At 41.3% G+C, this 14,935-nt stretch overlaps 1 protein-coding gene across 1 annotated transcript in view; it reads left to right on the top strand.

Moving 5' to 3' along the window:
• Positions 1-14,935, top strand: part of KMT2A (lysine methyltransferase 2A) — a gene marked incomplete at its 5' end in the record, with an annotated part of 92,014 nt that overhangs the window by 27,905 nt on the left and 49,174 nt on the right. The window contains 2 exon segments of the mRNA XM_014587927.2: positions 7,980-8,049; positions 10,650-13,303. Coding sequence (XP_014443413.1) covers positions 7,980-8,049; positions 10,650-13,303 — 2,724 coding nt within the window.

Here is a 14,935-nt window from a genome sequence, read left to right as displayed (position 1 = left end):
AATGCTAAGATACAGTTGCTAAAGGGCATGTTTGGGGTACCTACTATTTCAGTGCTCTGATGTGCTGAGGAGCCTCCTTAGAAAGTAAAGCAGAGGATATGAGCAAAGTTGTCCTAGGCTTGTTTATCTGGGGCCAGGAGTGGCCAGACTTGTTTTTATTTTTAGGTTTTTGTCATAGGGCGCATTCACATGGTAGAGAGAGAGAAAGTGAACAATTACTCCCCCAGGAGGGATGACCACACTGCAATCCCTTCTCCTTCATTCTCCTCTCAGGATTGTGGGCATGCATGTATACATGCCCAGAGTGATTTTCAAACTGTGAGGTCCAGGACTTGAAATATGCACTTGACCACGTAGGATCCAGCCACCTGCTGGTCCTAGGCTTAGTTAATAGAGATTTTTTGTTTGTTTTTGGAGAGGTTTTCACTAGAGGGATGGCCACACAGCAATCCCTTCTCCCCCACTCTCCTCTTGGGATCTTGGGCATGCACACACACGCACCTGGCGTGAGTTTAAGCCACTGGGTCCGGGACTTGAACCGCGGTCGACTACATGGGAGTCCAGTGACATAGCCATTACACCAACTGCTGGTCCTGGATAATAGAGTTTTTACAGTCAGTTTGGAACCTCCACTGTCTTTTGGAAATGAAGAACTCTGGGTGCATGTTTTTGCTCTGATTATTGTAAATTCAGAAGAATTTAGAAGCTCTGTGTTTCAGTTGGGGATAGGGAAGAGCACTGAGGTCTGTCAGCTGAAATTTTATCAGATCACTGGTGTTACTAGGAACTGTGTCACATCTAATCATGGAAGATGATTTGGGTCTCAATGACCTTAGCTCCCTGATCTCCAACCCTGGAGTGGTGCCTAGTTACAATACTGAAGGATGGAGATATACATTACTATCCTTTGAAAGGATTTTGAAATGTGTTGAATTATTTCTCCATGAAACAAATGCTACTATAAGAGAAAAAATGAACATTTCCAAGATTGAAGCCAATTTTTATTATAGCATATGAATTACATTATATTTTATCTATTAATGTTGTCCTTTTTTTTTTTTTTTTTTTAGTTTATCATTATTATTATTTTATTCAGAGAGAGATTTTTGATATAGGGTAGGTGCACTTGTCAAAGAGACAGAAAATGAGAAATCACCCTCTAGAGGGAATGGCCATGCTGCAATCTCTTCTCCTCTGTTCTCTTCTTGGGATTTTGGGCATGCATGCATACATGCCCAGCATGAAGTTTTAAGCCACCCGGTCCAGGACTCAAACTGTGGTTGACTATGTGGGAGTACAGTGACATAACCATTACACCACCCGCTGGTCACCTATTAATGATATTTAATGAGATGTTGAGGGTTTTTTTTTTTTTTAGTTTTAAATTTCTTAAAATTTTAAAAATAATTATTTAATTTTATTAATTATTGTTATTTTAATTCATCAGAGAGGGACAGAGAGGGAAAGTGAAAATGTAGCTTGCTTGTCCAGATTTCTGGTTGACCTGAGACACATGATCTTGGCTGACTGGAAGAGTAGAGGAGGGAGACCGCTCTATGCCAAAACCTTGTCAAGGTGCCTGTTTCTCTGATGAAAGATATAAAATTTAAACCAAAAAAAAGAGAGAGAGAGTTGGCATAGTAGTTAAGGTAGCTGAATTCCACATGGCCTACTGGCCCCACACCTTGAAAAACACATGGGGTAATTGATTGTGCTTGTTTTCCCCAAATCCTGACAGGTTGGAGAAATGGAGGAGAAGGGAGTGTGGTGTGACCTGGCCCCATTGGGGAGTGCTTTCTTCCTTTCCCTGTCTCTGTCTCTGCTGAGCACATGTGACCACTGGCAAAATTAAAAAAAAAAAAAAAGAAAGAAAGAAAGAAAGAAAAGAAGAAAGGGAAGAAAAGAAAAAAGAAATTCCACATTATTTTACAATGATTTTTTTTTTTTAGGAAGTGACCTTAGGTGGCTTAATTTAACAGTATTTTACAGTACTCACCTTGACAAGAGTATTTTCTCTGTCTTTGGAGGTAAGAAAATGTTGAGATCTTAGTGATCTAGTCTCCGAGGGCATCAGTGTTCAGAAGGAGTACATCGTGTGACCTGCCTGTACGCTGTCTTGGAATCTGTGCTCATCAGAGAAGGGTGTTAAGAGGAAAGTATGTGTGAATGGCTGTCTGGGCAGTTTCCAGGAGGCACGTGTACCTGACGTCTGCTGTCTCCTGTACCCTCTTCCGGGCCGCCCATCTCATGTCACAGTGCCAAACATGGATTTAACTGCAGCTCCTTTTGTTATCTTTTTGTAGACAGACTGCTTTAGTCTTTTGATTTCTAGGCAGGTCTAAATCCTTGAGAAATAAGCACTGTTACCTTGTTTACGTCCCTGGGGACCCACATGTTTGACAGGGGTGATGAGCAGGACGAGAAGCCTATTGTTGTGTGGGCAGAGGGAGCGCGTTTCTGCAACATCCTCTTTCAGTGTTCCTTCCCAACTCTGCTGGGCTTCTCTTGGAGTAATTTTTAGGGCTCTCACACAGATTTGCAAGTCCAGAGTTAGAGACTCGAGCTCTTTAACATAACAATGACAGCTTTTGTTTTTGGCTAAGCTGTCTGGATTCTTTAAACAATGGGTACTTATTTTTAAAGCATGCCTTTAGAAGGCAACCTATATTTCAAGTGAAAAGAAAGATCTTGGGTGGAAGGTAGTCCTTTTTGATTACTTTTTTTTCCTTCTTATTCCAACTACAAGACCAAAGCGGAAACGAATCAATGTTCCCTGTCATTTTGGAAAATAATTTGAGACTTTACATATTGACAGAGTTCATTAAACTACTGCCTGACCGCTCAGTAGTACTCTGTCTTTTTTGGAGCCCATTGCAATTTACATTTGTGAAAGTTTGAAATAAAGAAGTGACCCCGTAAAGTTGCTGATAATGACCACAGCGGAGTAGCTCCCTTATATTTCTTTTAAAGATTAATAACCTTGTATTATCTCACCTGTCAGTTCCTCTACTTGTTGGTTAGTATAGTCACTTAAACTGTCTGTCATCACTGTATTTGTAGCAAAACATTCACAAATTCAGCAATGTAGCCCACTGGTAAATGCTGGAAAAATCTCAGATGTTGGGAAATGCATAGATCAGCAGGTCATACCATGAAGATAATGTAGCAAAAGAATAAATGGATTAGAAACGTGAAGGATCTACAAATAGCCACCATGTTACTTTACTAATTACTGAAAAAATGTTCCTTGAAAGACTTATTTATAGTTTTAAATTATAACTCTGTTGGTAAGAAAGTTATACAACAGTTTAGATACATAGGTTCCTTATAGGCAACTGTCTGATCTTGGGCAAGTCATTTGACCTCTCAAATCTTCAGTTTCTTCATTGCAGCTCTAATAATAACCACTGCTGCTCTGCAGTATGGAACCTCATGGGAGCCCCTGGTTTGATTCTGTGTTCAGCTTGAAAGGCTCAGGCCTGGGATGCAAGCCTGTGATATCAGCCTCTGCAGATGGGGAAGTTGAGGCAGGTGGATTGCAACATGGAAAGACCCTGTCTTAAAAAATAATAAGGATTGGGGGGAACCAGCAGTTAGCGTAATGGCTATGTCGCTGGACTCCCACGTAGTCGACCGCGGTTTGTGTCCCGGACCCGGTGGCTTAAAACTCACGCCGGGCGCGTGTGCGTGCGTGCCCAAGATCCCGGGAGGAGAATGGAGGAGAAGGGATTGCGGCGTGACCATCCCCCCTGGGGGGTGATTTCTCGCTTTCTGTCTCTTTGTCTCTCTCTGTCTGTCTGGCGAGTGCACGCGCCCTACAGTGAAAATCTCTCAAAAAAAAAAAAAAAAAGAAAAAAAAATAATAAGGATTGGGCCCCGCAGTTAGCATAATGGCTATGTTGCTAGACTCCCATGTAGTTGACTGTGGTTCGAGTCCCGGACCCGTTGGCTTAAACTCACGCTGGACATGTGTGCATACGTTCCCAAGATCCTGAGAGGAGAATGGAGGAGAAGGGATTGTGGTGTGGCCATCCCCCTGGGGGGTGATTTCTCGCTTTCTGTTTCTCTGTCTTTTTAGTGAGCGCACCTGCCCTCTAGCAAAAACCTCTCCAAAAACAAAACAAAACAAAACACAAACAAACAAACAAAAATAAGAACTAAGAAGAATCACTATTTGTGTTGCGTTATAGTTTTACAAGTGATTTTTTTTTTAAGGGTTTTTGCCATAGGGCGTGTATGCTCACCAGAGAGACAGAGAATAAGAGGGAAGGTGAAAAATCAGCCCTCCTTCAAGGGGATTGGCCATGCTGTAGTCCCTTCTCTTCTCCTCCTGGGATTGGGCACACACGGACATGTACCCAGCGTGAGTGTCAAGCTCCCAGTCCGGGGCTCCAACCACAGTCCAGGGCCTCAACCACCATGCCACCTGCTGGCCCCTGGAAGTGACTTTTTCATAAATTAACTTTATTCCTTGTGATTTTCCAATAATTAAGGAAATTGAGACAGAGACTCATCTAATTAATCACATAGCCTGAGAAAGCCAGAACCGAGGCCCAAACCCAGCCTTCTCTCCCCAGATTTTCACTCATGTCACATGCTTAAGGACAGAAGATTGTGCCACCTTCACCTAAGTTCTAAGATATTATGACTTCTTGTTTAGTTTTTAGTTTTTTTTTTTTTTTTTTTTTTTTTTTTTTTACAGCATTTGAGGTAATTCACCATTACCTATTTTATTTTTCTATTTCTTTCTCAAAATACATTTTAGGGCCATAATTTCTTTTCTTTTTTCAGTTTACTATAGAGTACATGTGCTCACTGGAAAGAGGGAGAGAGAAAAGAAGAAATCATCCCTAGGGGGATGACCACACTGCAGTCCCTTATCCTCCATAATCCTTTTGGGATTTTGGGCACACATGCACATGCACCCTCTGGGTTTCTCAAGCCACTAGTCTGGGGACTTCAACCACACAGTCAGCCGTGTGGAGTCCAGCCACCTTAACTATCACACCACTGGCTGGTTCAGGGCCACTAAGTTTACATATCTTTTTCTCTGCCTGAGTTTGGAGTTTCCCCTATGTGTAGGTCCTGATTTCATTTTTGGTAATGTTACGGCCTACAAATATACACTCTTAAAATCATTCTAGAGATTTATTTGGGGTTAAGTTCCATATGTCTTAAGTTATGTCTTGTCTTAAGTTGAAATAGAATTTATTTTATTCACAAATGATGTTCACACTAAGAATTTACTTTTAATTTATCAATGAAAGAAGAACTTATAAAAAGTACTTCCAGTATATATTTTTGAGATTTATTTATTTATTTTGATTTGTTAGTGTTATTTTTTAATTTGACCAGAGAAAGAGAGAAAGAGAAGATGAGAAAGCAAGCCACCAGGTCCAGGACTTGAACCACATTTGGCCATGTGGGAGTTTAGGTCCTCAATCACCACGCCACCTGCTGACCCCCCCCCCTTTTTTTGTAGAGTTGTTTGCCTTAGGGTGTGTGCATCCAACAGAGAGACAGAGACAGAGAAAGGGGGAAAGTAATAAATCACCCCTCTAGGAGGGATGGCCAAGCTGCAATCCCAATCCCTTCTCCATTCTTCTCCTGGGATCTTGAGCGTGCACGCACATGCACCTGTCATGAGTCTCCACCAGCTCCGGTACTCAAACTGAGGTTGGCCATGTAAGAGTTCAGCAATGTAACTGCTACATCATCTGCTGGCCCCCAATATATGTTCCTTAAATTTAGTATTAATATATTCTTAGAATTTTAATACTCTTTCAAATAAGTCTCTGTTATTTATGTATTTATTTATTTATTTTTAGAGAGATTATTGCTGTAGGTCATGAGTGCTCTCTGGAGAGACACACCGAAAACGAGAAATCACCCCTGGGAGGGGGGAAGAGGTGGTCACATCACAGTTCCCTCTCCTCCGTTCTCCTCTTGGGATTTTGGGCATGTACACACATGTGCCTGCGTGAGTGTAAGTCGCCAGGTCTGGGACTCAAACTGTGATCAACTATTTGGGAGTCTAGTGATGTAACCATTATACCATCTGCTGGTCCCCAAATAAGTCTCTTTGAAGAGAAGAAGTCCAGCTTTTTCTTAAGTAGTTCAAGGGTATTTATTTATTCATATGCCTTTTTTTTTTTTTTGAGATTTTTTGCTATAGACACATGTGCTTGCTGGAGAGAGAGATAGAAAACAAGAAATCACTCCCTGGGAGGATGGCCAAACCACAATCCCCTCTTCTCCAATTTCCTCTTGGGATTTTGGGCATACATGCACACTCACCTGGCATGAGTTTCAAGCTGCCATGTCCGGGACTCAAACCATGGTCGATTACGTGAGAGTTTAGCAACATAACCATGCCATCTGCTAGTCCTAGTAGTTCAGTATCTTAATTTTAGCAAATCTCAGAGCAAAAATATTTTTAGAGTCTAGTAAGAATTGCCTCTCAGTTGCTTGGTATGCAAAGGCTTGGCCCCAACTGTTTTGTTTCTCAAAAGCATTTAAATTGAAAAGATGAACCTGGGGCCAGCCAGTGGGTAGTAGTTAAGGCCAGTGGATTCCCATGTGGCTGAATACACAGCTGACTTCCACAACCAGAGACTTGGAAAACCAGCAGGTGTGTGTGTGCGCGCGTGGCCCAAATCCCAAGAGGAGAATGGAGAAGGTACTGCGGTGCGGCCATCCTCCCTAGGAGGTGCTCTCTCACTTTCCCTCTCTCTCTCTCTCTCTCTGTCTCTGGCAAATGCAAGTGCCCATAACAACAAAAACAATAAGTTGAACCTGCTGATTTGTTTGAAGTGTTTCATGTATCTTTTAATATATTCTGGTTGATAGGTGGCTAAACAGGTTAGAACCTTACTCCATCTTTAAACAACCTAGGGAACAACTCTTCTGTAGAAAGTCCACTGATGGCCGCATACATGTGATCTTAGCTTCTGAGAGGAAAATGTGGGGGCTTTAATCATTGGAACTGAGTTTGGGACTTACCAGTATAAAATTGGAAGCTCAAGAAAGTCTATTTTTCATTCCTTATTTTGGTCTTGTTTTATATGGATTTTGTTTCTGGATCTCTAAATCTGTCTCCATCTCTCTCTGGAAAGAACTCTTAGTCTCTGAATCGGTGAATTTCTATTAATCGGTTTGTTTTACAAATCGTCTTTCTGGAGAACTTGTCCAAAATAGGCTGCTAAATGAATTCTGAGTATTTTTTTTTTCTTAAAGGCAGGTTAAAAGTTAGAGGTAAGGAAAAGTTTTTGCTTTTCGTCTTTTCCAGGTATGACTGAAATGAGATGTTTCCGTACATTCTTAGTGAAAGGATTTCACCCTGGATGTGGTCAGTTCATGATCGCTTTCATAAATGCTGCTGCCCACCATTAAGTCTCTTATCACAGGGCATTTTAAAATGATGCCATAAAATGCACGTTGAGAATCTCTGGATCTCAAATGTACAGAAGTCACATCTGATGTCAGTCCCTGAGTTAAGGAACTGACGGTTATGGCACTTTCAGTCTCTTAATATTTAGTAGGCAAGAGATTATTATATTATTTATGTTATTCCTTATGTGTCTGTAGACTTAAATACTTGTTGAAAAGCATTTATTTGTTTTATTGGGGCTGTATATTTCTGCCATTATACTGATCTGCTTACCTTAAGTAAAGTTTATTAATTGTCTTGGGCTGTATCTAGAGTTTGAAATTTAGGACTATCCCTATGTAGCATGCACCAAAGATGACATCTCAGTGCATTGTTCATTTACTACACAGCTCCTATTTGTAATGACACTGTATGAGTGGGTCCATTTATTTCAATATTAGTTGTTTTATAGTAACCATTTGAATGATGATGATTAATATTTGGAGGCTAATTTTCCAAATTTATTTGTGTCTCCTCTGGGCATTTCTTTGGGATATGTTCACATTCATGTTTTTGCTTCTGATTTTAAAATAATTTTCCTTTGTTGTAGGATGAGCAGTTCTTAGGTTTTGGCTCAGATGAAGAAGTCAGAGTGCGAAGTCCCACACGGTCTCCTTCAGGTAATGGCCAACTCAGCGCGTGGTGCCTTTCGGTTCTGTGTGTTAGGAGATGGGGACTTCCCCTGGCCGCCTGTGCATGTAAAGGGTAATCTCGATAGTGAGGGTAGGAAGTGGCTTGGGAAGCAGATTGCTCTATGGAGCTCTTCGCCGTCAGGCCACGTCTGGTGTGTCAGTTCGTGCGCTGCTCTCTGGAAACCATAGGGACAAGGGAGGTAGGTTTCCACAGAGTGACTGGGAAGTCTGGTAGGCAAGCTCTAGGCAACCTGCTAAGACCATCCTCAGATTTGCACATTTTGTATTATATAGTAGTAGATAGGCCTTTGGAATAATGTGGCCATTATTTTTTACAGGTGAAATTCGATGTACTTGTCAAAGAACTCAGAACAAAATATTGGCACTCTATGAACCTATTTTACCTCATCCTTGAAAGGCTATGTTAAAATAAAGAAAATAAAAATGATATGGAGTGTTTCTGTTTATTAACTATATTTGTCATTTTTCTCACTGACAAAATATCTAGAATATTTTGAAATTCTAGACTTACAAACAGTTTCCTAAGAGGAGATCCTCAGTGAAAATAGCATCTAACGACTTGCAGAATTTAGTTCTATACAGGAGGGAGCTGTAGGTCTTCCGATGGAAAATGCATCCCCCCTCTGTGCTGTTGCTATTCTGACTTCATGTATGGCTTTCTCTGATGTGTGTGGATAAACAACCTAGTGAGTGGTGATACTGTTAGCTGCTTTGGCTCTCTGGCATTGACTTAGTCTGTGATGTTTGCTAGCATTTGGGTCTCATTTAAGAGTCATTGTATGTTATGTAATAATTTAATTCAAATCCTCAGCTTGACTCCCCCCAACCCCCAAATGGTGATGACATTGCCGTTGTTTGGGAGAAACTAGCCCTTATTGTTCCAGTGCCTGCTATTTAGACAGTAGCAGTGCTCTTAAAGATGTGGTGAAATCTTAAAACTCCATATCAGAAAGGGATTTTAGGGATCATCTGGTTTAACCCTTCGTTTAGAGATGACAAAATGAGGCCCAGAAAAGACATGGTGAACAGTTATTTGTAACCAGTTTGGTGAGTTCATTGAACGTGTTGTGGAGTAGAGAAGTTAGCAGCAGTTCTGGGACTCTTCTCTATTCTTCTTTTTCTACTTGTCTACAAAAAACTTTTAAAAGTAGGGTGGAAGAGGTCTTGAGAAGATAAAGTCCTGAGTGGCCGGGATCAAGTGTGTGTCACAATGTTAAGGAACCTTGTGATGTACATTTCGGCAAGGTTTATTTGGCTGACTCTTTCGTGATGGTTTCCTCTTATGTGTTTGCTTGGCTATCAGTCTACTTCGAATGTAAGCTTGTTTTTGTTTTGTTATGTTCTATTTTTTAGCTATCTGTATTGCTTCATTCTCCTAGTTCATTACTTTTATTGTAATAATACATACTGAGACTGGGTTTTTATGTTTTCTTAATCTATTAAGGGAAGTCTCCTAAGTTCATTGGTGAGGAATGCATGTATATTTAGAAAGCGCCACAATCAGACGTTTGTTGATTTCTGTTCTGTTAGAAAGTGGTTCCATAATATAGTAAAAATATTCATCATAAATCTCTTTTGGTACATATTACGGGAGGTTTTAAAATGTCTCAGAAGAACATTGTCATATAAAATATTGAAAAATCAAGAAGGAAGGGAAGCTATGATAAGTAGATAGTTCTTAATGCATTTTTAAAATACAGAGTTATACAAAGTATTTTAGAAACGTCTTTTTTCCCTAAATCTCTTGATAAGTGGCCAATTCAGCTGATTAATAAGTTGGCAAATTCCTTTCATTTATAGTAGAAGAAATCTCATTTAACAAATTGTGGGTTTGCTTTTGACGTCAGTTAGGGTTAAATCTTTCGTAGCTGGGGACTGACCAGTTCAGGAACCTGTGGGTAGAGCAGTCGATTAAGGGACACATCATTATGTCCTTTTGCTATTAGAGCACACACCCCTGAGTTCAGTGGTTTCATTTTGCCATCTCATAAACGAATATATTTCTATTCAGTAAAACTTCCGTAGTTTACTTTGCAAACAGCTTGGAAGTTTAGGATGCCGAGCTGCTCAGGAGGCTTTTCCGGTGGACTTGCTCTGTTCATTCCAGAGCGCATTGTTCACTTACTCGTAGCCAGAATTTTGAATCGTGAGGATGGGATGACTTAGAAGCATGTTCTTAAATGTTAGTAGCTAGGCTGTGAAAGGTAGTACAGATATATATTCTTCAAACGATTCAGAAAAATAAAGGTGGGGGACCCTCCTTGCTAATTAAAGTTATAGGGAATCAGTTTTGTAGATTAATTGTCCAATTGAAAGTCTCCTATTATCTTGATTTTTATATGAAGAAAGTTAATTAAATATCCTTTCAGGTGGAATGTTATTTACTTGATTTCTTTGAGGCAAATTTTGATGAACAGAAACTAAGTACAATTAAGATGTTTTACTGACTCGTTAGAGCCAAGTTGAGTTCAGTACAAAATGGCCTGTGCTAAATTATATTCAGCTTAGTTAAGACCTGAACTACACAGCTAAATATATGCTCTTCATTGTTTAATTTCTATACACAGTTAAAACTAGTCCTCGAAAACCTCGTGGGAGACCTAGAAGTGGCTCTGACCGAAATTCAGCTATCCTCTCAGATCCATCTGTGTTTTCCCCTCTAAATAAATCAGAGACCAAATCTGGAGATAAGATCAAGAAGAAAGATTCTAAAAGTATAGAAAAGAAGAGAGGAAGACCTCCCACCTTCCCTGGAGTAAAAATCAAAATAACACATGGAAAGGACATTTCAGAGTTACCAAAGGGAAATAAAGAAGATAGCCTGAAAAAAATTAAACGGACACCTTCTGCTACCTTTCAGCAGGCTACAAAGATTAAAAAATTAAGAGCAGGTAAACTCTCTCCTCTCAAGTCTAAGTTTAAGACAGGGAAACTTCAAATAGGAAGAAAAGGGGTACAGATTGTGCGACGGCGAGGAAGGCCCCCATCAACAGAACGAATTAAGACCCCTTCTGGTCTCCTCATTAATTCCGAACTGGAAAAGCCCCAGAAGGTCCGGAAAGACAAGGAAGGAACACCTCCACTCACAAAAGAAGATAAGACAGTTGTCAGACAAAGCCCTCGAAGGATTAAGCCCGTCAGGATTATTCCTTCTTCGAAAAGGACAGATGCAACAATTGCTAAGCAACTCTTGCAGAGGGCAAAAAAGGGGGCTCAAAAGAAAATGGAAAAAGAAGCAGCTCAGCTGCAGGGAAGAAAGGTGAAGACACAGGTCAAAAATATCCGACAGTTCATCATGCCTGTCGTCAGTGCTATCTCCTCGCGGATCATTAAAACCCCTCGGCGGTTTATAGAAGATGAGGATTATGACCCTCCAATTAAAATTGCCCGACTCGAGTCTACCCCCAACAGTAGATTCAGTGCCACATCCTGTGGATCTTCCGAAAAATCAAGCGCAGCTTCTCAGCACTCCTCTCAAATGTCTTCAGACTCCTCCCGATCTAGTAGCCCCAGTGTTGATACCTCCACAGATTCTCAGGCCTCTGAGGAGATTCAGGTACTTCCTGAAGAGCGGAGCGAGACCCCTGAAGTTCATACTCCACTGCCTATTTCCCAGTCCCCGGAAAAGGAGAGTAATGATAGGAGAAGCAGAAGGTATTCCGTGTCGGAGCGAAGTTTTGGATCTAGAACAACTAAAAAATTATCAACTCTACCAAGTGCCCCCCAGCAGCAGACCTCCTCCTCTCCTCCTCCACCTCTGCTTACTCCACCCCCACCGCTGCAGTCTGCCTCCAGTATCTCCGACCACACACCGTGGCTCATGCCTCCAACAATCCCCTTAGCATCACCGTTTTTGCCTGCATCTGCTGCTCCCATGCAAGGGAAGCGAAAATCTATTTTGCGAGAACCGACGTTTAGGTGGACTTCTTTAAAACATTCTAGGTCAGAGCCACAATACTTTTCCTCAGCCAAGTATGCCAAAGAAGGTCTTATTCGCAAACCAATATTTGATAACTTCCGACCCCCTCCACTAACTCCTGAGGACGTTGGCTTCGCGCCTGGCTTTTCTACATCTGGTACTGCTGCTTCAGCCCGATTGTTTTCACCACTCCATTCTGGAACAAGGTTTGATATGCACAAAAGGAGCCCTCTTCTGAGAGCTCCAAGATTTACTCCAAGTGAGGCTCACTCTAGAATATTTGAGTCTGTAACTTTGCCTAGTAATCGAACTTCTGCTGGAACATCTTCTTCAGGAGTATCCAATAGGAAAAGGAAACGAAAAGTGTTCAGTCCTATTCGATCTGAACCAAGATCTCCTTCTCACTCCATGAGGACAAGAAGTGGAAGGCTTAGTACTTCTGAGCTATCACCTCTCACCTCCCCATCTTCTGTCTCTTCCTCGTTAAGCATTTCTGTTAATCCTCTTGCCACTAGTGCCTTAAACCCAACTTTTACTCTTTCTTCTCATTCCCTGACTCAGTCTGGGGAATCTGCAGAGAAAAATCAGAGACCAAGGAAGCAGACTAGTGCTCCAGCAGAGCCATTTCCATCAAGTAGCCCTACTCCTCTCTTCCCTTGGTTTACCCCAGGCTCGCAGACTGAAAGAGGGAGAAACAAAGAAAAGGCCCCTGAGGAGCTGTCCAAAGATCGAGATGCTGACAAGAGCGTGGAAAAGGACAAGAGTAGAGAGAGAGACCGGGAGAGAGAAAAAGAGAATAAGCGGGAGTCAAGGAAAGAGAAAAGGAAAAAGGGATCAGAAATTCAGAGTAGTTCTGCTTTGTATCCTGTGGGTAGGGTTTCCAAAGAGAAGGTTGTTGGTGAAGACGTTGCCACTTCATCTTCTGCCAAAAAAGCGACAGGGCGGAAGAAGTCTTCATCACTTGATTCTGGGACTGATATTGCTTCTGTGACTCTTGGGGATACAACAGCTGTCAAAACCAAAATAATTATAAAGAAAGGGAGAGGAAATCTGGAAAAAAACAACTTGGACCTCGGCCCAACTGCCCCATCCCTGGAGAAGGAGAAAACCCTCTGCCTTTCCACTTCTTCATCTAGCACTGTTAAACATTCCACTTCCTCCATAGGCTCCATGTTGGCTCAGGCAGACAAGCTTCCAATGACTGACAAGAGGGTTGCCAGCCTCCTAAAAAAGGCCAAGGCCCAGCTCTGCAAGATTGAGAAGAGTAAGAGTCTTAAACAAACTGACCAGCCCAAAGCACAGGTACTCTTTTCCACCTTGCCTGTTAAAACCAATGGTTTATCAAGCTCCTTCTATGGGCTAGTTTTAGGCTAAATGTTTCTGAGACATCCAGTTATGGGAATCAAGAAGAGTATGGTGGAGGTGATGGTATTTTCAGTGGTCCTTCAAGGACCAGTAGGATTTTGATAAGTAGAAAATGGCAGGGCATAATGTTCTAAGTGGAGGGAACAGTGGGGAGGAGAGATGAGAAAGTAGGGAACATATTTGAGGAATAGCCAATAGCTGGATTGGCACATGTGGGAAAGGGCCAAACTAAGAACTAAGAGAGGTCGTTTGGACCATTCTGCAGAGAATGCTAGTTGTAGCTCATGGGTTTGCTGTAATGGAATCTGAGACTTGATTATTTTTTTTCTCCTTTATGAGAGAAGAGAGCAGACGGGCATTTTTTTTGACAGGGCCTTCCTGTGTGGTGATCCTTCACCTCCCAGTCAGCCAGGGTTGCAGGTGTGTTCAGCCATGCTGGGTATGTTCAAAGTGATCCAGAAACCGAACCCAGACCTCCCATATGGATTCCAGCCTCCCTAGCAGTGTACCATGGCTAGGCCTGTGACATAATGTTGAAGATACATTTTCATAGTCAGGTTGTTTTACTATCCCAATAGATAGAACCTGGAGAGGAACTCTCTTCCTCTCTGTAGTGAGTAACCACTCATGATAGACAGCAGGTGTTTACATATAGAAATGGAAAGCATGGGAACTTAAGTTGTGGAACAGAAATGCTATAGAATTCAGTGAAGGTGATACCAAGGAAATTTTCACAAAAATCTTTTTTTTTTTTTTCTTTTACAACGTGAGTTAGGCCTTTTCTGAAAAAACTTGATAATTTTTAAGTTCTTTTTAAAAATTGTCATGACGGACCAGCAAGTAGCATAGTGGTTAAGGTGCTGGATACCCATATGGCCAATCATAGTTCCTGCCTCATGCCCAGCAGCTTGAACATTATGCCAAGGAGCATGTGTGTGCATGCCCAAAAATCTTAAGAGGAGAATGAAGGAGAAGGGATTGCAGAGTGACCATCCTCTCTGAGGGGTGAGTTCTCACTTTCTCTCTACTTCTCTGTCTCTCTCCGATGAACACTCATGCTCTGTGGCAAAAAAGAAAAAAAAAATCCAAGCTAGGGACATATTTACATTTAGTAATTCTGTCAGTTGGAAATCCTAGCAGGAATATGAGGAGACATACTTTTGGCACCATTTTGGATTTTTTTTTTTTTTTTGGTTAGCTGCCTAGCCATAGAAGCAGTGGCTATTTAAAATGTGAGATATCTCATTTCCAGCCTTGACCTTTTACACTTCCACATACAGGTTATCCTCCTCCCTACCTTCTCTGCCAGTCAGGGAAGTCTGATTAGATAAGCCCGATTTCTACCAGCCTGAATTTTTTGATAATATGGATTTTGAGGGGAATTTTGAAGAAGTGGTGTAATTGGGAATATAAGCTTAGTTGATTTCTATGTTTTAATTAGAGGCCTTTTTTGTTGCCAGTTTTAGGGTGCATCAGTAGTTGATTTTTGGATATTGTATAGCATATCAGCTAGGAATAGGTAGGGTTGTCTTTTTTTTTTTTTTTTTTTAAATCATTGAAAAACGCATA

Source organism: Tupaia chinensis, unplaced genomic scaffold (assembly GCF_000334495.1).
Source record: "Tupaia chinensis unplaced genomic scaffold, TupChi_1.0 Scaffold000247_1, whole genome shotgun sequence".
Taxonomy (NCBI): Eukaryota; Metazoa; Chordata; class Mammalia; order Scandentia; family Tupaiidae; genus Tupaia; species Tupaia belangeri.
The sequence above is the reverse complement of the archived record's forward strand: the minus strand, read 5'-3'. Positions and strand labels throughout refer to the sequence as shown.